The following is a 25,722-nucleotide window of genomic DNA, read 5'->3' on the forward strand; positions in this document are numbered from 1 at the left end:
GCGCAAAATTAGCTTCCAATGCCTTGATAGCATGGCCGCAAACTGTCGCAGACGCATCCGGCGACGTCTCGGGCCTCCTACACCGCCCTGTGATAATGGTCCCCTATTTCAGTGTAGGCCAAGTAAGCCGGGAGTGTGCAACGGTGTGACCTTACATGTGATTCACATGGCTATGGCATCAACTTGAAATGCAGTATACGTTTCTTGCTGCGAATTTGAAGGCTGGACTAGTACGTACGGATAAGCCGGCGATGCTGCAGCATCGCCGCAGACCACCAGCTGGTGGTCTGCCGATAGATAAGTGGCTTTCCATATACTAGGAATTTCGATTTAATGATGTTCAGAGCATATATTACGCATTAGTGGTTAGCAGCAACGTGCGCTTATGCGTGTGACACTCAGTCCTAGCGCTCGACAACGAATTTTCCCTAACACGAAACAAAAGGTGAAACGTATTACATCACCCAGGAAACCATCATAAAAATATTCATGTTTATACCTATCATTACTTGAAGAGGTGAGAGTCATGGAGGCATACAGCTCAGACAGCAGCCCCGACGTGGCACCTCTTGGGTCCGACGTTGATGTTGACTGAACAAAGACATTTTATTATGGGCTATATAATATATAAGTGAATTATTTCTGTATTTTTTTCAAGGCTAATGCATGGCGGTAGGCTTGACAGCTCGCCCAAAAGCAGATGGTCGTTCCGTATCCTGGTCGCTATTACCCTGTTAGCCTTATTTCTTATATCCTAAAAACTGAGAAGCTTGATGCGATGTTTGGAAGCGTCCGTTCCCTCGTTTTGGCATGATCGTCGCTAGATGCAACGGCCGTGACTCATTCTGCGGCCATACAACATTCCGATTGCCGACTGGCCCCAGTTTACCATTTAAGCGCAAAACCTGCAGAGAAAGATGGCGATTTTATGATGGTTGTTGATAGAAACTGTGCGTGCTGTATTAAAATAGATCAATATGGTATGCTTTTCGGATGGCCGCTATGCATTCTCCGTTCGACTGTTTGAGCAGATTGCAGATTACGAAGTTTGTTGAGGCAGTTACAGCCAGGCATCCACGACGAGGTCGAAGCCTTGGTCGAAATTTGCCCGAGCTTTACCGGGTTTTACCTTTCGGCGTGTTTAGGTTAATGAGCACCTTGATAGTTTCATCCCTGTATCACGGGACTGAAGGAAGGAATCCTGAAACTTGCATGGTGTGTCCACCTCCTTCGTCAAGACAGCGCCAAGAACAGCAAGACACCTGCGGGTATAGGCAATCCAGCTGTGCTCTCTGCCTTGCCCTTGGTGTGCGTGGCAGCGAAACGTATGGACGTGGGTTTCTGCGCGTTGCGGCACGTTGGCCATGGTCTTGGGGATTTGGGGCGTGCTCGACAAGACCGCAGCTCTCCCAACCACTGCGATACGCGATGGAGGTCAGGACCCAGCTGGTAAAGTCATAACCTTGGGCTAGGGACTGGTTCGAATCGGGTAGGAAGCCTGCCCTTTGCAACTCTGGCACCACTGGAGTAGGTGCAAGGGACCAACTGCACGCCACAATTCTTATTTTCAGCATTTTTTATGTGCGGTGTGTGCCAGGGAAAACAAAGGCTTCAACTGATGCAAGGCGACCCCAGGCAGCGAATACTTACAACATGACGGTACACCGATCGCGATTAGGAGCGCTGTAAAAAAATTCCACTGCAACAGCATCCACTTAAAGCCTTGCCACGACTTTCAAGCGCATATGGCACGCCACAGACAGTATTTACTATTGGAAGATCCTAGATGGAATTTTGGAAGGATCCAATCAACTACAAGCGCAACGCGGCCCGTTGGGATCCACACCTCGGCGGATGTACGGCCTTGTTGGCGCCCTCTATATCGACTTGGACGTGTCATGCTCTGTTCGCTGCCACCACCCAAGTGTGCCCAAGCCGCCTCCCAACAGTGCGCGCGGCACAGCATGCGCTTGCGGCGTGGGCGCCGCGCAGTGGGACTTCCAGCACTCAACTTTTAAGTACGCCCATGTGATTAAGAAGTTGCACTGGCAACATGGCCCTCACACCACCCCAAAACGTACCACACGTTGCACACACAAACACACAATGATACGTATGCGGGAAATCTTTGCAACTCAGTACGGTGGTTTGCATGCTCCTTTCTACTTTCTACCAACCTTCGCATGGACTAGAGCTCCACCGATGCAAGAACTTATCTGGCAGCTCGCCTGCTCTGCACACTACACGCGCGAATGCAACATACTTGGGTTGTGCGCATGCACGCTGAACTGTCTTCTGGGGCGTATCTATATCCCCAATGGAAGCCGTTGACCCACCATCGGCGCCAAACCCCGTGGTGCCGTCTTGCCAGCCGCCTTTGGCACGCCCATCGCATGCCCATCGCATGCAGCCACACGCCTGTACAAAAATCTACTCTAGCCAACGTCTGGACCAAATAGCACCAAACAACACGACGCTTGTCTTAACACCCCGTGATAGGATATGCCTAGGCGTCCAACCAAAATATTCAGCCAACTAAGGTCGCTAACCTCCAGGAATAAAGCTGTACACCACAAACGCACACGCACACGCACGCGCACACATTCTCCGCCAAGGTAAGCCTTCAAGAACAGGCCACCTGTACCGCCTTTGCCATGTAACTTACAGATTAGCAAGCTACGGACTGGCCCTGGTAAGAGCCAGCAAGCTACACCCAATCCCAAAGTTGTCTACCAACAACGCCTAGCCCTATTTTGGTGCCTTCCACACAAATTGCTTGCCACGAAGCTCCTCCCCGGCCTTGGCTTGGACGGCAGTAGGGCAGATGCACGCTACCCATCAGCGGCCCTGCGCCGCGCGTATATCGAGGATGGACGCACGAAAACCGGTTCCCGCCGCTGCCGCCGTGGATAGCAGGCCGCGCGCAATGCTGCTCGCCCCTGTCCCTGTCCCACCTGCCCATCCTCCAGACGTCGGTCGCCCCGGGATGTGTCTTTCGCCCTGCAGGACCCCCCCCCCTGCCATCCGCCCACTGACTGCTGCCTGCTGTTGTCCCAAGCTGGCTTGTGTGCTCCCTGCCCCATCCCCAACATTAACCTTCCCACCGGTAGCCTGGGGTGATGAGCCCCAAGCCCAGTTCCTGCCCTTGGCTGAAGCATGCCGTGCCCCGGGTGTCGTGCCACTAATCCAGAAGGGAACCGCTGCCACCGCCGGTGGCTTTTCAGCAGCAGCCGGGGCAATAGCTCGCGCCTGCACCTCATCCAGGGGCAGCAGTTCGCCGCTTGTGACGCTGGAGATGTCGCTGTCAGCGCCAACGCGCGCTTGCTGGGACCTTGACGGAGTGCCATACCCGTAATAGTATTGGCTATTATCGTACGCTGCCGGCAGCGGGATCACCGATGTGCCAACATCGCCACGAGACCCCGTGAAATCAATGCGGCGCGGCGCGATGTGCGCAGCGGAAGCGGGGTTGGAAGGCATGACGACGCCTCGCGGCAACGGCATCGGGCTATCGCCCAGCGGGCGGACGGGGGTGAATCCGCCGAAGGGGCCAGGCGGCGGCAGACCTGCCGTTGCTGCCGCGGCTGGCGGCGGAGGGTAGCTAGCGCGCATCCCGACGTTGTCATATAGAGCACGCAAGTCTAGCCTGTGGAGAAGGCGAAAACGCGGTATACGCTTAGTCCGCAACTGGCCCTAATGGTGAGACGTAAGCGAGGTACCGACGCAACACCAAGCGCTCCTCCAAGTCCAATAGGACACTATCCCATCTCACCTATCGTCGTAGAGACTGCCGCTAATGCCAAGGTCCGAGCTCAAGGGTTTCGTTGGCCGCGGCCTCGGAGCCGTTGGGGCCCGAGTCTTGCCTGCGGGGCTGAGCCCGGGTGTTGCCTGGGTACGCAACACACGCAAATAGGCAGGGAAGTGTGCATTATTCCCATGCAACGGTGACTCGTATATTAAGGCCGGTAGCGCTCCTTCCCTGGATAGGCTGCAATGAGCAAGCAAGACGTCACTGGCCACGAAGACAAGCCATAACATCTGAAGTACCCTTTCCTTTATCGGACAAGCATCCAGCGCAAATACAAAACGATTTCGAGCCATTCTTGGCTGTACAGTGTTTTGGTGCGGACAGTACCGGTGATCCGGTCGGATCCATTGTATAATCCCATGTATGCAAACACGTTCTTTTTCCTGTTTCCCTCGTAGTTTCCAGTGGCCCCGCTACCGCAAGCCCGTTCCGCCTGGCTGAGCCTTTCCACCTGGTCCTCCCTGCTCCCTGCTACTAACGTAGATTGCGTGGACACGTATCCCTCACCCGCACGACTTGCAGCGCAAGTTCCGACAAGTCGGCTCCGTTTGCCCCAGAGGAAGGCGCCGAGACCAGGGAACTGCCGTGGCTGCTCCCAGCCGTGCTGCCGCTCCCACTGCCACTGCCGTGACTGGCCCGCCGATCCCCCTGTCGTTGGCGCTCCGCCAGCATCGCGGAGGCGAAGGCAGAGCCGGGCGTACGGCGGGCGCCGCCGGCGGAGAGGGTGTTGCGCGCCAAGGACAGGAAGGCCGAGACTTCCTGCCGCCGCTCCAGGGCGTGCTTGAGTGCACTCGAAGGATAGAGGCCGTCCAGCACGCCTGCTGACGACGCGATCTCGGGACCCGCGAGCGCCTGCAGAGGGGACCCCAGGCGGGGTGTTGTGGCCGGGCGAGGCGGGGTGCCATGCGCTGTGTATTACTTAGGAGGCTAGTGCTGTAATGGCCAATGAAGCAGAGGACACTGAAGGGCCTCGCGACACGCACTTGTCAGATAATTAGGTCATGGGTGACTGAGATGCCTTGCAGGATACACCAGGAGGGCGCAAAATCGGAGGGAAACGGACCACCAGGGGCTGTGGGAGGGCATGGACGCAGCCCGTACCCTTTCAGTCACGCAGCAAGCCAGGCAGACAATGTAGCGACAATGCCAACCTGCTGTACCCATCTCCCCACTCATCAACGAGCCTACCTGATCGTTTCCAGCCAGTGCCGCCATCCTGGTGACCAGCCGGCGATCGACGTCGCGGTCACGAGGAGTCAGATAAGGGGAGCCTGGGTCAATGCCACCTGTGCGCATTGCCTGCAGGATGGTGGCAGAACCCGCCCGAGTCGACCCCGAGATATAATTAGGAGGATCTCCGAAGCATTGTCAGCAACAAATACTACATTGCGGCGAAGTCCGAACTCGCAAAGCACACATCTCACTATACGTGTGCTGTTGTGCATGGTATGACATGGCAAAGCTTCGGAAAGGAGCGGGTCTGCGGCGCTGTAACAGACGGCATGGACAACGGAGCTGCTGCGGTTTGGAGGTGTTTTAAAGCAGCTGGACAACGTGATGTGGAAGGCAGGCGGCAGCTGTATGTGCCAGCTGTGGGTGTCTATGGTGCCCCATTACCTGTGTGTACTTCAGCCACACGTCGAAGGCCTGGCCCAGCCTCCGTCTGCAGCGGCGCTGGAACGCTTGTTCCACCACCTGCCGCACCGCCATCCGCCGCAACATGGCCTCGCACCATGCTTCCCACGCGCGCGCGCGCAAGGCTGCAGCAGCCGCAGCCCAACCTGCTGCTAATGCGCGACGCAGCGCCATGCGGCGAGAAGCCACATCATTGTGGTGGACAAGCCAGGCGCTCAAGGCTGCATCCAGCAACACCGCGCGGCGATGCGAGTCGGCAATGTCCAGCTTGGACGCAGCTGCGGCTGCGGCCTTGCGCCAAGCGGTGAAGGGCCGTGCGAGGAGACGCCGGCGAAGCACAGCGGCCTGCGGCATGAGGGGCCGTGGCAGAGAAGGGGGTTCGGTGCACTTAGGTGCAGGAGATGTTACGTGTGGTTCTATGCACAACAATTTTGTCGTGAGCTGGATGGTGGTTCCCAATGATGGAAATGATTGGTGTAGGAAATTCTTCATGAGGTGAACAAGATGAAAGGGGCTCGACTTCACGACGTTCAGGATTAGTCCATGTGACCCTCATGGTGACCCTACTGCTCTCGTTGGCCCACGATAAGCCAAGACTTTTGCAAAATCCTGCAAGCCAAGCGAACAGAAGGTGCCAGACGATTTGCCTTGCTCGTGACATTCCGCGGCTTCTCTAACGCTCGAAAATGATGACGATAGCGCAATAGCACGACACGCTACAACCCCGCAGCTGTTCCATGCGCACCATCTTGGCTTTCGTCGCCCGCCGGGTTAAGGTGGTCTCGCGCCAATCTGCCCACACGCCCGCGACCAGGCGTGCACCCAGCACTGCCCGCCGCCGGTGCACCTCCTTGTAACGGCTCGCCTGCGACAGCGCCGGCACAAAAACTCAACACTTAAAGCCATCTCATCAGTGTGCTCGCAAACGCAGCGCCGTGTAACGATTCACGGCCCTTCAGAGCAAGCCTACGGAGAGCACACAGCGATTACCACGCCTGAATGTTTGCAGCTATGCCCAGTGGGCCAACCACTCGGAACGGACTTGGTACTTTCTTGCGTACCCCAGCCCTCCTGTGACCGATCCTACGTACTCGACAAACGTGAGGCCAGCTGGTAGCGCTTATCTCGCCCAGTCCGTCTGAGTTTCTTTGACGCCAGTTACCCGGTCGGGCGCACTACCGAGCGCCCCATCCCACCCCGACTGGCGACGCACCAGCATACGCCAGGCCCTGAAAGTCAGCTCCGCCAGCTCCGCATTCCTGCGGGCCACCAGCTCGTCGCCCCGCCGCAGCGCCTCAGCCAAAGCCCGCTGCTTGCGAACGAACACGGCGCGCTTGATGGTCATTGCCTGCCACATGCCGAAGTAGCAAGGAGGAGAAAGAAAACTTTCAGCGCAATTGGCTTCCGCGCAGCAGAGGCGCGGCGGGGCTGCAGGTGATTACTGAATTGAAAAAAGGGACCATGGAAAACTTCAAGAAGCGCTTACGTATTGGCAATGGATGGGATGATATGGAGCAGCAGACGGCCGTGACAATCCCCACGTGTGTGGTACGCATTCCTACACTCATCCAGGAGAAGGCGCTCTATGTCGGACGCTCCTCAGGGCCGCTGTTGTTGGTTCGGTCCTCTTGCATCTCCAAATTAAATTTTGAGTTGTTAAAGCTCCTCCTTTCTCACGGAAACAAAGCATCGTTCGGCGAGGGCTTTCCCCTTCGATTTGTCGAGTCGTAGGCAACCGACCTGGGTGTGTTGCCACCAGACAGTGAAGCACCGCGCAAGGCAGCCGTAAAGGATGGCGCGGGAGGCATGCCAAAGGCGTGCCCGTTCTTGGCGCAGCTCCTGAGCGCGCTTGTACCAGCCCCCAAGCGTGCGGCGGTAGTACAATCTGCGGTAGTAAGTCTGCGCGAGCCACTGTCGCCGCAACTCCATGAAGGCCTGCAGCCATGGATCAAGGGAGTGTCTCAGCCTTCAAAGTGCAATCGGCGGGCCTTGCTCTCCCTCATCTCAGAGTTTTGGACTTTTGCCCGACATGCATATCCAAAAAGCGGGTGACCAGGCAGAGCCATAGCCTCCCCCAACTGATGATACACCCGGACGCTCCCTGCACACGTGCGGCACCCACGGACGCCTTTCTGTTCATGATGTTCATATCCCGACAAGACGACTATAACAGGACGCTCTCACACCCGTGCCAAGACTGCGCGCCTGGGCGAGGCCCCCTTCCCTCGAAGTTCCACAACTTACCTCTTCAACAACCCGACGCTGCATCTGTGCCTTAAGCACCGCTTCACGCCGCGCGTCCACCACTACATCGTGCCAGCCTTGCAAGGCTCGTACCGCGATCCGCCGCTGATGCAGCTCATTTCCGCGTTCGAGGGCCATTTGGAACACAACCTCCTGCCAGACCGCCCATGCCCACTCCTTGTGCCGCCGCTGCGCTCGCGCCAGGATTCGGCGCGCGGCATTGAGGGCTGTCACCAGACGGTGCCAGGCGGCGAAGAGAGCTGCCAGGTCGCGACGTGCCCAGCGGGCACCAATGAAGCTGACCGCCTGAAGGGCAGGCAGCACCATGAAGGGTAACGCAACTCACAGTACGGTCCCATTGCACAGGACGGAAGGCACGAATGGAATGGAGTAATCCTTGTGAAGACGAAACCGAATAGAGGTGAGGTAGGTCAGCGCAATTGCCCACAATCGTAACGGACTCGGTGCAGCAAGCGCGAAAACTCAATCTTACATCATTTACATGCGCAGAGTCAAAGAGTGCGAGCGTCATGTTGGCAGGTTGCCAGCTAGCTAAGCAGGTGGTATATACGCCCAAATATTTCCGCCAGCCGCCTTACCCGCGCCTTCTTGCGCCCTGCGACTGTCTCCTCCAGCCACACCTCCCAGGCCAGGGACAACAGCCGGGCCATATTGCGCGCCAGGATAGTTTTGAGTCCAGCCCAGCGCGCCGCCGTCTCCCGCCATAAACCGAGCGTGAAGCGCAGCATCTGGTCGTCCACCTGTGCGGTCAGAGAGTAAGTGCGTAGGCAAGTAGAGCAAGCTGTGGCGGGATACACTGGCTGGGGCCGGGATACACCGCCCTGGGTCTTCTTCCCCGTCTGCGCGGCGAGCCATCACTCAGAACAGTGTTCCTGCCGGTCCTTAGAAAAGGGGCTCCATAACGGTTTTGTCTGTGCCTATCACCTCCCCACTTCCATACCAGGTCCATCCCGGTGGCGCAGCTAACCGCACACTCCTACTGTGATCGACCCGCAGCTGGTCATACTACCCTGCCGCGGGCTTCCCGCTCACTCTTTGCTTCAAGACCATCGCCGCTAGCCGCAGCCGCCCCAAGTACATTGCCAAACGGTGCCACCTGCGGGGTGCAGGTAGCAAACCAGTAAGGACAGGCAGCTGCTATGCGATCGAAAAATGTAAGGCAGCAAGCAAGGCCTATGGCGCCAGGGGCCCAGCGATTCGACGTACTGAGGCATGCTGCGCCCAGCGGATAGTACGCCTGGGCAGATGCCAGCAGTTTGCCAACAGATTGACCGATACACCTGTAACCTACGCCTCTGGGTGTGGCGACTTACTCCCTTAATGTCTTGCGTAGCATCTTGGCACTGACGGATGAGACGAAGCGGTGGATTTTCTGACGCATGTGGTGGCGCCGCAGCGCATAGGCCAACCATGTCGCCAGAGCCTTGCGCAACAAGCTGCCTGTGAGGGTTTGATCGCGAACAAGAAGCTGAGATTAGGCGAGAAGCACAAAGGCATTTGCTCGTAAAAGTAGCGCGGAATGAACACGCTAAATGCCCTAGCGCATTACGTTCAGATGGCAGTGAGCGCGACATTTTGCCGGTGGCCAACCGCTCCCATGGCGTGTTTCAACTCACGACACTGCCAACCAAGACCCTGCATCCCCACCTGCGTACGTAAACACGGCATCGGTTGTCTTGTCACGCAGGTATCGGCACTCCTGCGCGTTGTCGTACCACGTGTAGAATACCAATGACAGCGGCCACATGCGAAGCCTGATCAGAAGGGTTTAAGACCGGTGCACGACGGCTTGCAACCCAAACATAGGAAGGTATGGAAACAACCCAGTAAATATAACGCTACATTCGGACAACTACGAAAGGCGAGCTCTCATCAGGGGTAGTGCTGGGCTCCGTGTACAGACGGACTTCTCACGGAACGGCGTGCTTCGGTGCTTGCATGCAGCACGTTCCGCACTTCGAAAAAAATCGTTAGCCCTTCTCACCTGACTATGGCGTAGCAAGCAGTCTCACCAAGGGCAGGCTTCTGAGCAATCATCGCCCGCATTGCGCTCTGCACCGCGCGCCAGTGTTTTCCCTCCGCAACCAACTCCCTGTATTCAAAGTGAGCACCGTACATTGAGCGGGCAATAGTGAGAAAAGGGGCAGAATATCGTGTATGCGTGTGTAGGAAAAGTGCTCCGCAAGCATTGGTGAAGAACGTTCCTGCAGCGTTTGACGGCAAAAACTCGAGTGACTGCACCCCCTGCGGCAATGCTGCAATCAGATGGGACGTGCCCTGGTGTAGCAACGACATATTTTCGCCACACTTCCACTCAGCCTACGTTAGCAATCCCTACTGCAGGCAACAATTTCGGCTGCTCCCAACCCTGTCCAACCCACCTCCAGCCGTAAAAGGCCAGTGCAGTAAGCCGCACCAGTACCCTTTCCAACAGGGCCTTTAGCCCGCCTATGCGCCACGCGCACAAGTGCCACTCCATACAAGCCTCTGCCAAAAGCCTCCGTTGCCACCGCTCCCGTACCCTCTCCTCCGCCTTTCGCAGCTGGCCCTTATATTCTGTATACGCACGCCACGCGCAGCACGCCTCTGCCAGCAGGCGTACCCGATGCCGTCGCGCCATTCGCGCCTCCGCCGCCGCCAGGTGCGCCATGTAGGCCGCCCAGATGCGCCAACCTTGTAGCACTGCCAATTGTGTGCGCCGCTGGCGGCGGCACCGCATCACCCGCACGGATCGTTTGCACTGCACCTTATAGTTGCTGTAGCCAAGCCAGCTGCTGAAGATGTTGCCCAGGGTCGCCAGACGGATACGACACGCCAGGGCCCGCTCTGCCCGACACAGACGTGCTTTGTATGCTGCTCGCGCGTGCCACTCGTCGAACACTGCGCCACTCACTTTAAGCTGCAGCTGCGCAGACACATGGCACTCGGCGAACCGAAGGTGAGCTTTGTAGGCAGCGCGTTCGTGCCATGCCTCAAACGTAGCGCGTGCCGCCGCGAATCTCGCACTTGCGGCAATGGTTTCCTGCAATGCTCGAAGCCGCACCGCGCGACCTACGTGAGAGCACCACGCCGCCATCGCGGCGGCCAATAGACAACGTCGCGTCCGTGCTGCGAGCTGCTCTGAGATCAGCCGCAGTCGCGCAGCATTCGCAGCGTGCCAGTACCAGAAACCGAAGACAGCCAACAGGGTGGAGCGCTGAGAGTTAGCGATGGTAGTGGCGGCAGCGCGCTTCAGGCTGGCTCGCCTTGTCGCAGCGGTGTGCCAGCCGTTCAGGCAAGCGTGTAGGGTGGCGGCGCGCTTACGCGCCATGACCAACGCGCCTGTGCGCTTGCGGCGGGCGCTCCGCACCGCATAAGCTTGCCAGGAGTACAGCAGTGCCGACACTGCAGTGCGGGTGGTTCTGGCCGCTAGCATGAAGCCCAGCTGTAGGGTAGCCGGCAGCGTGTGAACGGAACGGGTCCAGGAGGAACAATTAGGTAATGGAAAGGCGTGACGGACCAGACATTACTACGCATTCGGCATTTGGGAGCCGCACGGCTCGAGGTTGCCTAGCGAGGAGTGTTGCATACAATGACGGCAAAAGCAGCGATTGCTGCGGCGCTGCGGATCCGCTCGGACTACACGCGAAGTTGGGGCATGACAAAGCGACGCCACGTACATTGAAACTTCGTAGGTGCAAAAGGTCGAAGATCCTAGTGTGTCAAGTTACAAGGGCACATGAAATGCCAAGCCTACGCGAGTAATACGGTACCCTCCGTTCCGTAAAGTCGTGGCTGCTTATCTCATGCGCTAGTTCGGCGTAGCTGCAACCTAACGCAATCACTTCACGCAATCACCTCCCCGACATCCAGTGTACCCAACATGCAAGCCGATGCCAGGCACGCAGCCGGACGGCGGGAGAGATATTACAGAAGGTAAACATAGGCCCTAGAAGAAGGCGGAACGCGATGTACAAAGCAACGAAATAGTTCAACTTCAAGGCAATCAGCAATAGCTCCCCAGTGGACTAAGCCTGGGCGGAAACCCCCCGGAACAACTGTTATAGCCACAGCGATTCAGCAAAGTACCATCCCAGGGACCGAGTTCCTGCGGCTCCTACGCAGCACTAGAGGCCGTATTTATCATGCATGGCCATTCGTTAGGCGCACCTCCATGAGCCGCAGGCGCTCCCGCGTAAGGTCCCTCCAGGTGGCCAGCACCAGCGCAGCGGTCAGGCTGCGCCAGCGCAGCGCCACTTGTGCACCGATGGCCCGCAAACCTCGCCTCCAAAGCACGTATTGCCCCCAGGCGCCGAACACATCTACATGCATAGAGGTTCACGGAGGATGGTGTTTAACGACGGACATTTGGAGGAGTCCCTATGTCTCTCAGCACCAGCCGGTCATTTAACGTACGGACTGACAACCATTCCTTGCAACTAATCAACTTTGGGGCGAGGGAAAGATGTCCGGGTGGTTGCCGCATGAATACCACCTAAAGTCCGTCCGCGGTGTCTTCGCGGGAAAGAGGGATCCCTACACACTCCAGTCTAAGTGTGGGCAGGCCATGGCTGTGAAAAGATTCGCATAACATAAATAACGGGGCGATTAGGATTGAGGGTAAAACATCGTGCAACCTCTCGTCGTCTTTGCGAAGACAAGCTCACCAATCAGGCGCTTATGGCTCCAAAAGTCAGTCGCCCTTTTGATGCCCAGAAACTCCTGCCATGCCGCCAAGACCCGCCGCGAGCAGGTGATACGGAACACCTCCGCCGCGTCGCGCATCTGGCGCTGGAATACAACGTTCTCGGCGAATGCAGTCAGTACCTCTGCCGCGTCGCGCCTTCGCCAGCGGTGAGTGATTGCCTGCGCCCGCTGCAGGCAGTGCAGGAGACCCGTTATTCCATACAAATCTATGCACAATGAGGATGCCGCAACAGGTGAGGACTGCGCGTGCAGCGTGACACAATCCGCGTGGGTATCTGTGCATTTGCTTTGCGTGCAAGGATCTACACGCAGAAAGGAACACAGGGAAGGTTGCACGTGTTGGTACCGGTACTTCTCCAAACCCAGTCCCTAATTGACCAGTGACCGTGACAATGAAGTGATTCAACTAGACCCGCAGGCGCCCTCAAATCTCCGTGACTGTTGTAGCTCTTTGCTCTTCAGTTACTTAAAATTTGAAGCTGAAACGCCGTAAGCCGTCGGTTGTGCGAAACCCCCTCCCTTCCAAAGCCCTAGTCCACAAGCTCAGCATGTACGTCATACCCAAACGTCAGTATGTGCCTGTTACATTTTACGATGGCTTACCTCAAATGCGTGGCGCAGGTGCATATGGTAGTTGTACCAGCTGCGGAAGGCTCGCCACGCAGTGCTCCGCAGGTAGTGTTGCCCCGACACGAAATGCTGTTCCCGGCGGAACACCCGAAGTGCCAGGAAGATACGCCATCTATCCATACCATGCCTCAACGCCTGCAAAACGGCATTGACGGTGGTAGAAGAGGTTAAGAAGTGCGTGCTTGCGCTTCCTGAAAAGCACGGTATTGAAAGGGCAAAGGACTGGGGCGAGTTTATAGACGGAAAGCTCGCGACTGGACCGGGTTTCTGGCCAGGGCCGCATGCTTGTCTGGGTCAGCACTCACTTATCGCTGGCTTCAACATGACGAAGCTTACCATCCGCCGGGAGCGCGCCTGTATCAGAGCAAAGCGGTCCCGCAGCCCACGCCGGTAATGCGCCTCCTCCCGCCAGGCCTGCAGAGCGTAATTACACGGAGCAGCCATCATGAGAGCTCGTATCATGCGCCAACTTCCGGGAACCATAAGGACACCGCAAGCCCAATCATTGGACCTGATACAAAGACAAACATGGGGCTCTGGCAGACATAGGGAGGCCGTCCTCTCTGCCCCTTCCCAAACAACGCCATATTGTAAAAAAGCGACGCATGCACTGTCCAACTGTCCATGTCTCGCGCATAGCACCAAACTGCACATTACATGAAGTGCTGCGACGCCGACTCGCATGCGGTGTCCCGATTTTCCCCCATTTTGCAACGCGCCGGGCACATGCGCTTACCCGCAATACGCGTGATGCCGCACCCTGACGCCCTCGTGCCATCGCTGCTCGCATGATCTGGCGGTTCGTGGCGTGCCAGCGCAGGCTATCCCAAGCGTTGCGTTGGCGTCCCAGGCGCCAGTAGTGCATGGCGGTCCGTATCATGCCGTGCTTCCTACGGCGGTGGAGGATAAACTCTTGCCATGCCGCCAGCGAGTCCGCCAGCAGCTGCCATGACAGCTGCAAAGCGGCCGGGGTATTCACAGCACGGGCCAAGATAGCAAGATAGAGGAACGATGCATTTATGGAAAACAATTAGCAGAGGTGATGCCAGTAGCTGCTCGGGGCAGACCGCGCGGTGGAGACAAGAGGTGGAGAGGACGTTGACGGCCAGGGTTAGGCAGAAGACAGTGACTGCTGCAGGCGGGCGGTAGCACTTCGCTCTCGCAACAACCCGCATTGCTCAAATGCGGATGTCGAGCCCAGGAGAGGTCTCCAACCCTTATCGCGCCTCACCTGCTCAGCAATTACCCACAAGCGGCTGACCCACTCCCCCGCGAGCAGGGTTCGAAGCAACCAGCCGGACAGAGCGAGACGCGCCATGTAGCGGTTGCGGTGGGCAATAGCGCCCGCAATGCGCGCATTTTGGATCACGTTGGCCCTGTTAGAACACATGGCGAGGAGCGGTATGCAAGAACGCGATGTGGGTTCAGCACCCAGTAACAGTACAGCGATCTTGTCACGGCCAAGAACCCAAGCGGCTAGAGGCATAATACGTGTGGTACAATATCTCAAGGTCCGTTCTTCCAAAAACGTTTTTTGGACAGGGCCTGGGCCGCACGTATTGTGCGACTAAGGACCCCCACCATGCTACGCTTGTTGTTGGTTCTGGACCGCCTGGTCGTGAGTCCTACCTGTTCAACAAGCATGGACAGAAGAGCCGCCCAACCAAGAGAATCGGACGCACCTCAGTCGCACCAATACCCATGCCTTTGTTCTCGTTGCCCGCACCCGCGCATATCCCTCCCCGCGCAGCCGCATCGCCCGATGGGTCGCAGCCCAGGCGCGCCACCACGCCAACGCAGCGGCGCGACGACGTCGCACCCAGTGCAATACGGCTACCGCTACCGCATGCTTTGAGGCCAGGCGGTGCCGGGCCACATAATACCAGCCGTAAAGAGAGCCAGCCAGCAGCCGGTGGCGGCCGTGCGTCTCAGCCCTGGGCATCGCAAGCGTTGGGACTTATGTATAGCAGTTTGGAGAGTATCGGAAATGCATGCGAAGCGAAGGACACAGCACATAACACAATAGTTGGGGGATTTGTGGAGCGACATGGCATGATAGCCACACGCGAACAGCAGCTGAACGGTGCAGAGGAGAGTTAACACCTGACAATCCACAATCCTGAATCTGTGATCCCTAGCAGCTTAGCACTTAACCATGTAAGCGTCGCCACCCATGCAGTGTCACTGAGACGCGTCCCTACTCCCCTATTGCAATGCGAATCTGCTTTAGTGTTGACTAACCTCCGCATCCGAATGTTCTTCCATTTCAGCACTTCCACAAGCTCCCGCCAGGCCGCCAGCACCTCTGCGAGCAGCCCCAAGGCGTGCACATCGCGGAATCGCAGCGCACGCCCCAGCCGTTCGCGGTATGCGCGCCACAGCTTCAATAGCACGCCGAAGCACAGCCCCAGGCGCCTGGTGCGATGATGACGGGCTGCCATGGCAAAGCGGCTGGCGCTGGCACGCGAAGCGGCAAGAAGGTTGCTCCAGGCGCGCCATGCGCGGGTCTTCAAGCCTGGGAGTGCACACATAATGGGAACGGGAGCACCCATGACAGCAAAGGCTAGAAGGCCTAGGACGATGCAAAGGTCTTAAGTGCGTTCTAAGTCGGGATGCTGGAACCTCTAGGGGTTGTTTCCAAGCTGCTTGTTCCTTGGCTACAACCCGGGTAGGCTGTTTCCAAGCTGAGACTTAGCAGACCGAACTCAACAACAGAACCAAGACCGCTTACCCCTAACAAGAGCATTTATACCTTAGCAAGTGCAAGCCAGCAGGTGAATTAATTTGGATGGTGCGCTTTAAACCCGGACCTTAAGGCCATCTTCAAGTGAACCACCTGATGATCATGTGCTAGACAGGGGAATACTCGCACTGCAGAGGCACCTACCCCGCTCCCACGCCAAAAGCGCCGCGAGCATCTTCATGCGCTTGGTCACCGAACCGAGGACCCGCCCACGCCATGCTTGGATGATGGTCGCGGCCCGGCGCCGATGGATCCGAACAGTGCTGCGAGGAGGCACAACGGGACATTGTCAAAGACATTGTCAAATCGGAGTTGACCCCAGGCAACGCAACAAACACCCTTAAGCGACGGACGGCGCGTAACACTGCCCTCCTGACCGCATAGAGCACGTGACGTTGCCACCCTAACCACATACCAGCAGTGCATCAGCATAGGCTTGAGGCCTGCCAGCTACAGGTTTCAACCTTCCACGTAGACAAGGACATACCAGATATGCACCAGACGCTCGTGCTCCGCGTGCAGGCAGGCCACCAGCTGCCATGCTGTCATTACGCGCCGAGTGCGCTGCGCTGTCACAAGCTGGAGCCGCTGAGCTCGCCACTCGTCTTGGGCCTGCCGAGCTTGACCCAGCGCCTAGACAGGACGGGAAAGAAGGCAGCAGCATCGCGCTCCACAGATCATAACCTGTACATGCCAGCACTAGGATGGCTGATGCTATCACCAGCAGGCAATAACCAGAATTGAGCCTCCAGCAAGCGGCAACCTGGGTTTCGGTCGAATCAAAAATCCAAATGTGCTATTAACACGCACTCCATCACGCACGCTGTAGGCGTTTGCTGCTTTGCTGTGTTGACCTGAGGTTGCAATGACGGTAAATACATGCCGCGGGAAAGTTCACACCTTCCAGTGCCGCAGGCAGCGCCGGGCTGCGCCGCGCTCCACGGCCCTGCGCCCCTCAGCCGCCCGCCGCGCATTGTCATGCTCCCGCCGCAGCTGACGCAAGGCGGATACCATAACCCGCTTCACCTCGTTCCTGCGCAGGTAAACAAGGGATATGCATACAAAGGCCCACACACAATGGCTATTCACTAGCCTTCTCGGTTTATATAATCTGCATCGGCATTACGCGTTTTGTGCAAACGTCCATACAAGGCCCACTACAACGTGGCCCTGCGTGCTTTCGCCTTGAGTCGGACGTGAAGCCTTTCTGCCCGAACACCCCCCCCCCCACACACACACACCACTTACACACAGCGCGCACGACCCCTATTGACACTTACCGCATGATGGACTGGCAGGCAGCTTTCAGCTTCCTGCTCGCTACCACATTGCCGTACCACGCTCGCATTACCAGCCGCTGCTTGCGGGCATTCATGCTATGGCGCGCCTCGGTCTCACGGGACCTGGCGGCAGGAGCACCATGACCCAGGGCAAGCAAATACTGTATTTAGGCAATATCGCGCTACATATTTGACATGGTAAGGATCAATGACGAGAGAAAAGCATGGGAAAAGCTAGCTAGGCAAAACCATACCACGTCAAATTTAGAGGTAGGGCCAGAAAGGTGCCGCTCAAGTGTATGGGTTGCGTTGCCAAGGCGCATATCAAACAGTTACAGGTTCTCTGCTGCACCTGTACCTACCGGCGCAGCATCCTCCCTTCATGCCAGTCCAGCCAACAGTAGAAGACGTCGCGCAGCAGCGGTCTGAGAATCTTGAGGGCGTAGTTGCAAGCAGCCTGAAAAAGGATTGGAGGAGATAAGTTTACAACGTTTTGGTAACCAGCATACCTGCGACTCTGTGGCTGGCCGGGACTGGTGAGGCAGACCGGGTATGCGTCCAGCTGTTAATGAACCATGGGGGATGACCGGAAGTGCGCCCCCTGGCGAGTTACGCACCCAGCGCGTACACACCCGCGCTAAGGATGGACCCCGGATAAGCGGTGCACGTCAACCATACGGCTATGCGGGAAGCGCTTTGCCGGGACTTTACCTCCATGGCCCTGCGGCCGCTCTCCTGAGACTTGCGCCATACAGCCCAATACCTCTCGAGACACCTGCGAGGTGTTATAAGAGCACCATTTCTCTCAGGATAAAGGGTCAAGAGTACAGACACAGCTCCTGCGCTGCAAAATGCGATGACTAACCTGCTGCTCCACCACTGTCCCGCCATTGCGTTTTTCTCACGCTTCTGCTGACCATGGACACGAGCTGCTCGGAGTTTATTGAAGGCGTGCAGGAGGCGCCTGGTATGTAAGCGCGTAAGTGCCGCACGCAGTCGTCTGCTTGCTTCGTCACGCACTGAGTACGCGTCCGTAAGGGCCTGGCGGGCGGCCAATTACAGGGCCGGGAAAATAAGCTTGCGGAAAAGAGCTTAGGTATAATTATTTACACGATACATTACCAAGCAGGGGCAAGGTAAACGGCGACAGCTCGTAATCCCGAGGGGTTTAAGACACGCCACGAACACAGCCATGCGGCAAGACTGTACTTTAGTCGCGGACCCATGACCTTATTCTTCGGAGATTGGTTCAAGGAAACGTGTGTGCGTTGAAAAATAAGATATTAAACTTGCCCGCATGACCACTAGCAAAAGCCGTCGATGGTCCACTTGTTGGATGGTGTTGTATGCGGCCGACAGTTTTGCAAGCGAGCAAGCCACCAAGTGCCAGTTGTGCAGTAAGCGACGCCTGCGCAGAAAGTCACGGATATAGGCAAGTCACAAGAGGGACGGAAAAGCCGATAGCCAGGAGATCCTGGAGACGAACTCTTGGCAGCGGCCAATCTAGTCTTAGGGTTTGCAATGCAGTGAAATACATGCGAGGTTGGTTGAGATGGGTCAGGCCGTTAGAAATTTTGTCTAACAACCGCCAACCAAGCAGCCCTTGGCGTAGCCGCAAGCATACTCCACCTTAGTTAGTTAATCAGTCATGGGTCCTAAATCCCGGATTAATCACCTGTTTCGTGCGTGTTGCTACCCTAGAACTCACATGTACACCTGCTCTGACAACTGCCAGCTCCGCCGCGCCTCCTGTACTAGTAAGCTCCACTCGGAGAGGCAGTTCCGGAACGTGTGAATCCTCCACAAGCCCTCTGCCTTGGCCAATCCCAGCGCCTATAACCATCAAGCTAAAGTTACTATCAGGTCAGCTCAGCTTGGAGCAGCGCTCAGGTGAGCAGAGTCGCAGCTGCGTGTAGCTGAGAGCAAGGGGCCGCGTACCTTTCGTTTCTGTTTGGCCGTGAAATCCTGCCACGTCGACAAGCATGCGGCCAGTGTGCGACCAGTCCACAATCGCAGCGCTTTGCTAGTGTCGTCGGCCTACAAATACGTTGGCATGTACGGGTGAGGATAAGTCACTGGAGGAGACGCACGCGGCCGCACAAGATGGCTGCCGCCTCCAATAGGTGAAAACCGCATGTGAAGCGAAGGACCACATCTTAGGTCAGCTGAAAGGCAGCACGCGCACCAAGAAGCGAGAATCACCTTGCGCTGCCGAGCAGCCGTATGTTGTCGCCACAAGCGCAGACAGGCAGATCGAATGTGCGTAGCCCAGAAATTCAACGCACGCTCCAAAGCCAGAGCCTGCGTCAGGAAATTGAGAAACCGTGGTTGGTTTACACCGAAACCTGTTACTGCAGCTGAGCCATGTTTGTGCGAAACAAAAACAGTAGAACACTATACAAGGCGCGCCCTTCTATACTTGTATGTACGGCACCGCCGCCAAGATAGTGCAGCCACTCCGTAACGTCGAGACTGCGCGCGTTACCTTGTGCCTCTGCTTGACGGTAAACTCTCGCCATTGCCGCCAGCAACTGCGGAGTGTAGAGCCGGTCCAGAACTTGACGGCCAGCGAGAGATGCAGCGTCTGCGGCATCAGCGTGAAGGCAACTCAGCGTGCACTCAGCAAAGGCTCAACGAGTAGTACCGCATGAAATTACATGAGCGACAGGTCTGGCTCCATCGAACGGCTTTGTTGGAAGCCCGAAGGTAAGGATAGGGGACGAAGGGAACGAACAGCAAGAATTCCGTTCACTGAACACGGCACCTATTACTCCGGGCTTGCGCAGAAAACCACGCAAAGCCTGCCGACATTTCCACAGCCTACCTTACGGCGGCTTGCAGCCGTGAAGGAGCGCCACGCTGCCCAGCGCTCACGCAGCCGACGGCGAACCCAAAGCGAGCGGGCCCGTTTGTTTCCACGCGTCTGTAACGACCGCGACGGGGGAAAGTGCAAACTTCAATGGGTTAGGCAATTACGCTGCATTTGACATTACGAGCACGAACCGGCAAGGGTGCAAAGGAATGCCAGGGCCCGAAGAGTCAGTGAAACGATTGCGAGCCACATATAGGCACAGCTGTGCCATAGGATTTGCCGGGATTTGCCCCGGAGTGTTGTCTTGAACAGTGGCAAGGAATAATTGGTGCAGTAACGATACCTTTCTCCGCCTCCCCAGCGTAAACCGCCGCCATGCCTGCCAGCCTGCCTGCAGCTGACGTCGCGACCAGAACTCCAGCGCCTTTCTGGTGCCCAGTGTCTGCGGGAGCCGACAGGTGTTGAAGTGGGTCGACATGGAATAGCTTGAGCGCGAGAGCTTACGCGGTACAGTAGTTATGCCTTACATCAGTACACACTGCAATGCAATTCCCGGCAGCCATGAACGCCGAACTTTGGCGGAGGAAAGTGAAACCCCAAGAATAAAGCTATTCATGCAACGCAGCCTGAATGCCACTGGCAATCTTACCACCCTGCGCTTCGTCACGGTGAAGTAGCGCCACTCCAGCCAGTAGGCACGAATCCGAAGGTCTGACCAGAAGCCCACAGCCTTCTTAACCATCAGCGCCTGCTCAAAGGGGCAACGTACAGAACTGCACTGTTGGTCGGGTACAACATCTATAGCCAGTTGAGTGAGAGCGACTGCATTGCACATACTGTCTGGGCCCGATTCATGTAAACTGAAGGCCGGGCCTCCATTCTGGGTAGACTTCCCGCGTGAACATTATGCCATGCCATGCTGCTACACAATAGGCGCGATGAGCGTTGGTCGTTGAAATGGTTATGCACAGCGCTTCATTGCTACCGGGAGTAAGGATGTGCGCACCTTGTGTACCCTGTAGGCAGTGAAGGTTTGCCATGAAAGCCAGCTGCTGTGCAGCATCCTGTCGGTCCTGAATAACCGAGCCTTCTTGGCCGCCATCACCTGCGACAGGGGTTGGCCAGGTAACCCGAGCAAAACCGCTGGAAGCTGCAAGCCAACCACGCAGAACTTGCTTAAGCTTTCCATCCAAATCGGCTTCCGACTCAGCTAGGGAAGCCCGCCTCTGAACGCTATAGCCCCCCTCGCACCCAACACAACGCCCTCACACAATTACACAGCCGCATATACGCGGGCCGGTATCAGGAATCCATTCATCCGTGCTGTCGCACCTTCCGTTGCCGGGACCAAGTGTAGTGCCTCCACTGCCGCCAGGAGCGCTTGAGGAGGCGGACCCGCCAGAGGCGGACACCCTGAGCATTCTTTGATCGGAGGAATCGCGTAAACACTAGCCAGCGCCTGTGGATGCAACGGGGAGTATTGCTTAAGCGGCCAAAACGTGGAAACGATTTTTGAAAGCACGACACCAGCGTGGAAGGCAAGCATCCCCCAAATACATGTGTGTGTACCGGATGGACCTATAATAATGGCACAACCAGTCTCTCACCTGAAGCATCCGGCACGGCTGTTGTCTCCCCAGATCGACATGGCCATCAGGGCCTTGCGAGGAGCGAGGCTGTGCCATTTAGTGAAGCACCGTCGCAGCAACTGGACCGCCCAGAACGAAGCCGCAACGGCCCAGTTGTGCAAGGCCTGGTCGCGCTCAGACCTGCGGGTATGTGCAAGTGTGGGCGTCAATAGAAACATGCAACGGGAGCACACGGCGTCGCACATGGAGGGAAAGAGGACGCAGACAGTTTGGATAATTGGCGGACTGGTCCCGTTGCCCGGCTTCAGGAGCGATGCCCACTGCACCTGGTTATCATGCGCGTGCAAGTGTTTCGTCGCCACGTCTGAAACGCACGTGCCATGCGGCTGAAGTCCATGTACGCCTCAGCGTCCTCGGGCAGATCTGACTCATCATCCTCATCATCCTCATCATCAGGCGGCGAAGGAGGCCGTCCAAGCGGTGCGCCTCCGCCTCCGCTGCCAGAAGCGTTGCCCCGGCCATCGTCATTCGGTCCCCATGGACCGCTGCCTGGAGCCGCAGGAAACAAGCCGCCGCCGCCTCCGGCAGCTGCTTCAGGTGCAGGCCAATGGAAGCCACCAGCAATACTGCCATCCGGTGGGAATTGGCCGTATGGTACTGCACCATGCGGGAGAATGTAGCCTGTTTCGGCATTGTCAAGCGGGGACATAGCATCGGCTGCTGGGGCAAAAGGGGTATAACCGTTCCCAGCTACGCGCCACTCACCAGGCCCTCCGCCGCCCGTGGCAAAGCTAAAGCTCGATTCGTCAGGACGTCCGCCAAAGATACCGCTGGCCCCGGGCGGGTATCCGTAACACCCGCCAGCATCACCGACCAAGCTTTCAGCACCGCCGGCTGAGACATGCCCGAATCCACCGGCGCTCGCCACTCCAGGTCTTCTAATTTCATTGAAAACACCCGAGCTGACACCACTGGCAACGGCACTCGAATGGAAGCTGAAGCCATCACCACCGCCGCCGATGCCATCTGGACAGTCCGGCCAGGCACTATAGCTTCGGTCGTGTTGTGTACCTGATGCAAAAGATCCAGAGCCTCGGGGCACGGGACTAATGCTGCTGCCAGTGCGCAAGCTAGCAGCATGGCTCCTGGCAATGGCGTCCGGTCCTGGGCCACCATCATCCCGCACCGTGCCATTGGATGGTCGAAAGGATGCCTCGCTGTCGCTATTGGCAGCCGCTAAGCCTGGATCACCGGCACCGCCGCCCCGACCTTTGTTTTCGCCCATGTCCGAGCGGAAGCCGCCAAAGCCGGTGTTGGAACTGAGGCCGCCGACGCTCCTGCCAGAGCTGGCACTCCTGCCAAGGTTTTGACTGCTGGCGCGGACAGAGCCAGCGCCCACGTCACCAGGGGCGCTGGAACTATACGCGCTGCTTCCGCCAGCGCCAGCACCGGCGGAGGCGGGGACGCTGGTAGCACCATTTGCACTGGCGCTGCGCACGCTGCCACCCCGGTTTGTAGACCCGCCATACTCGCTTGCATGGCCGCTAAAATGGCCGCCACTCCCTCTTGGATCTACGGATGTAACGGGACTGATGTGGCCGCTGGTGTGGGTTGACATGCTAACACCTCCTTCGCTTCGCATTCCTACGTTATTTGGACGTATGTCGCTTCTTAAACCAGTGCCTCGGTGCCCGCCATCACGACCGCTAGCGTGGGTGCCGACGCTAACGCCGCTCTCACTCCGCGCACCTATGCCCGGGTCAGCAGAACTCATGCGGCCGCTAGTGTGAGTATGCGTGCTGAGACCTCCGTCGCTCCGCATGCTGCTGCCGTAGACGACGCCACCCCCACGTGTGCTTGCGCTGATTACACTGCCATGTGTCGAGCTGGCCGTTGGGTGCATCCCACTGGCGCCATTTTCACTTCTTGCGACCCCACCAAGCCGGACGATTCCGCTGCCAGTGCCTGTTGGAAAGCTGCTACCGCTGAGCCCCGTCCTCGCGCTGGACACGCTTGCACCGACGCCGCTGGCGCCGCCTCCACTGCCGCGGTCCGCGCTCAGGCTATCGGTGCCCGGTTCCGACATGAATTGACTCACACCGAAGCTCAAGCCAGCACTACCGCCGGTGTTGTTGCTCAGGGAACGATGCAAAAACTGGCTGGAGGGCACACGAGAGCCAAGATGTGACATACCAACACCATCATCGCGATAGGACCTGCTATGCTCTATGACACCGCTGGGATCCCGGGTCCCCTGCGACCAATAAGAAGCATACCGGCTGCTCGCCGCGCCGTAATCAGAGGTATCTCCAAAATCGTCTCTATAGAATGACGAAGGTGCACCGCCTTCACTCGTGACGCTGTGCAGCATCATGGACCGCCCGTCGACGCTTCCAGAGGCGGCGGACGCAGGCGCTGAGCGCGGTGCCGCGGACAAAGCACGCAGGGAGCCTTCCGTCAGAGTTGCGGATGGCGTGTCCATTTCGTATCGACCCAATGGAAGCGGAGCATGACCCTGCGTTACACCGCGCGCCGCATCCACTGCAGCGTATGCAGCAGCTGTCGCCTGTTCCGCCGCTTCCTGGAGGGCACGTGCGGCCTCATTGAATTCCCCCATGCCAGGACCGGACCCGTCCAATCGCGCGGCCGCCTGGCGGGCCGCGGCCTGGAGCGACACTGCTGACCGACCAGCAATGGACCGCACGGACCTATCGTCCGCGCCGATCTGGGTTCCATCCCACGCTGCATGCTGCGGCACCTGCGTCGCCTCTATCGCGTGCCGTATCACCAGAGCTCTGGCAGCTGCCTCTCGGGTAGCCCATGTTTCCGCATCTTGATCTATATTCCGGCCCGCCTCCTGCGACCCTTTCCGCGGCGATGCCCTCTGAGAAGATGGATTTCTGGGCGAAGTGTGCGCGCTGCGGCTTGCTGTGTCCTGAGAGGCCTCCCATGATGCACGCAGCCGTGCTGTCTGGGCCACTGCCGTCCGTATCGCGTCCTGCAGCTCAAGATCAGTTGAGCGCGCCAACGACTTTGAAGTGCGATACGGCGATGCACGCCCGGGAATCCGCCCACCACCGATAGTGGGGATTCTGCTCCGGACGGAAGGCGTCGCGCTGGCGCTATGGACGCTGGGCTTTGCGTTGTTCCCTGTCCCAATCGACCGAGGCAATCGCGTCGGCGACACGCGGTACACACTGGATGGACGGGAATCACCTGCCCGCGGTGTTGAACGGTTGGACGATACAGCGCTGGTGGAGGAGGGGAAGAAAGTGGAGCGCCTGCGGTGGGAGTAAGCATTGCAAGAGCGGGTTTCTGGCGCATTGGTTCACACAGGCTCACGGCTTTACACAGCCGGAAGGACTGCATGATGTCAGCGACCTGGAAACTTACCCTCCGGTGGTGCCGGTTTCACGGTTGAGCTTCACCCACCAATCCGGCTCCGGGTCAAGGCTCAGCTTAAGAATAAGACGGTAGTAGTACGTATCCTCGTCCGGCTTAATTCCATGGCGGGGCAGAATGTGCTCATACGCTTGAAGTATGGACTGCAGGGTGACCAAGCCGGAGCCTGGACGGGACGCGGCGGTTAAAAGTGCTATTGACTCGGGCCTACTCCCTGCAAACCTGGCCCTGGCCATCGCACCTGTCCCCTTTCTGTACGCTCTGGCTACGGCTGTATCGGCATGTTTGATAATCTCAGCGATAACCGCATAGTCATAGGCGCAGTACGGCCTGGGTGGGCTGGGCAGCGCGCAGAAAGTGTCATAGGTAGTGTTGTCTTTGCCCTTATGGAAAGTTGTGATGTCCCTGCGAGGGAACCGGGGCAGAAAAGGCTTGGTAAAGCCGACAGCTGGTGTGAAGCAAGAAGTCAGGGAGGTTGCTTACCGTACGTGCCGCAGCGGGGACACCTCCGTGGAAGCTAGATTGTTACTGGGCATGACGAGCCGGGTACCTCCGCAGCCGCTGCTCGCGGCCTCGCTGAAATTCCAACATTGACAGCCAGCCCTGCCTTGGCGCTATCGCAACATCCCCCTTTCCAATTAGATATTTATTTTCATTATTGGGTCGCAATTCAAGTGTTTTTATATTCAGTTGGTCTCAAGCTCCGATTGCCGGTTTGCACAGGGGGTTTGATGTTGACTCGCAAACAAGGCAATCTTAAAGCAATTAAAACTATTATGGGGCTCAGATGTTTAGACATTAATTTCTAGGGAACTGAGCACATTACAATTACTATGGACGAGAACCGCGTTGACCCGTTGACTGGGCGTACA

At 57.6% G+C, this 25,722-nt stretch overlaps 1 protein-coding gene across 1 annotated transcript; it reads right to left on the minus strand.

Annotated features, from left to right (window-relative positions):
• Positions 1-885: 885 nt before the first annotated feature.
• On the minus strand, positions 886-25,386 carry VOLCADRAFT_87353 (uncharacterized protein; the record flags this gene model as incomplete). Its single annotated transcript, XM_002947171.1, has 45 exons — positions 886-905; positions 3,105-3,646; positions 3,773-3,888; positions 4,316-4,660; positions 4,997-5,107; positions 5,426-5,788; positions 6,189-6,308; positions 6,657-6,791; positions 7,184-7,378; positions 7,688-7,993; positions 8,287-8,448; positions 8,741-8,804; positions 9,022-9,148; positions 9,356-9,462; positions 9,693-9,800; positions 10,090-11,132; positions 11,858-12,009; positions 12,355-12,562; positions 12,998-13,159; positions 13,361-13,438; positions 13,761-13,979; positions 14,256-14,400; positions 14,707-14,958; positions 15,266-15,539; positions 15,912-16,030; positions 16,255-16,400; positions 16,668-16,800; positions 17,048-17,170; positions 17,410-17,504; positions 18,377-18,455; positions 18,756-18,880; positions 18,986-19,084; positions 19,233-19,348; positions 19,533-19,631; positions 20,262-20,301; positions 20,509-20,637; positions 20,866-20,964; positions 21,192-21,318; positions 21,467-21,628; positions 21,775-22,105; positions 22,214-23,020; positions 23,198-24,699; positions 24,842-25,016; positions 25,092-25,255; positions 25,334-25,386. The coding sequence occupies 45 exons, from the start codon at positions 25,384-25,386 to the stop codon at positions 886-888; spliced, it is 10,077 nt and encodes a 3,358-aa protein (XP_002947217.1).
• Between the last annotated feature and the right edge of the window lie 336 nt (positions 25,387-25,722).

The sequence above is a fragment of the Volvox carteri genome (assembly GCF_000143455.1).
Source record: "Volvox carteri f. nagariensis unplaced genomic scaffold VOLCAscaffold_5, whole genome shotgun sequence".
In the NCBI taxonomy this organism is placed as follows: domain Eukaryota; kingdom Viridiplantae; phylum Chlorophyta; class Chlorophyceae; order Chlamydomonadales; family Volvocaceae; genus Volvox; species Volvox carteri.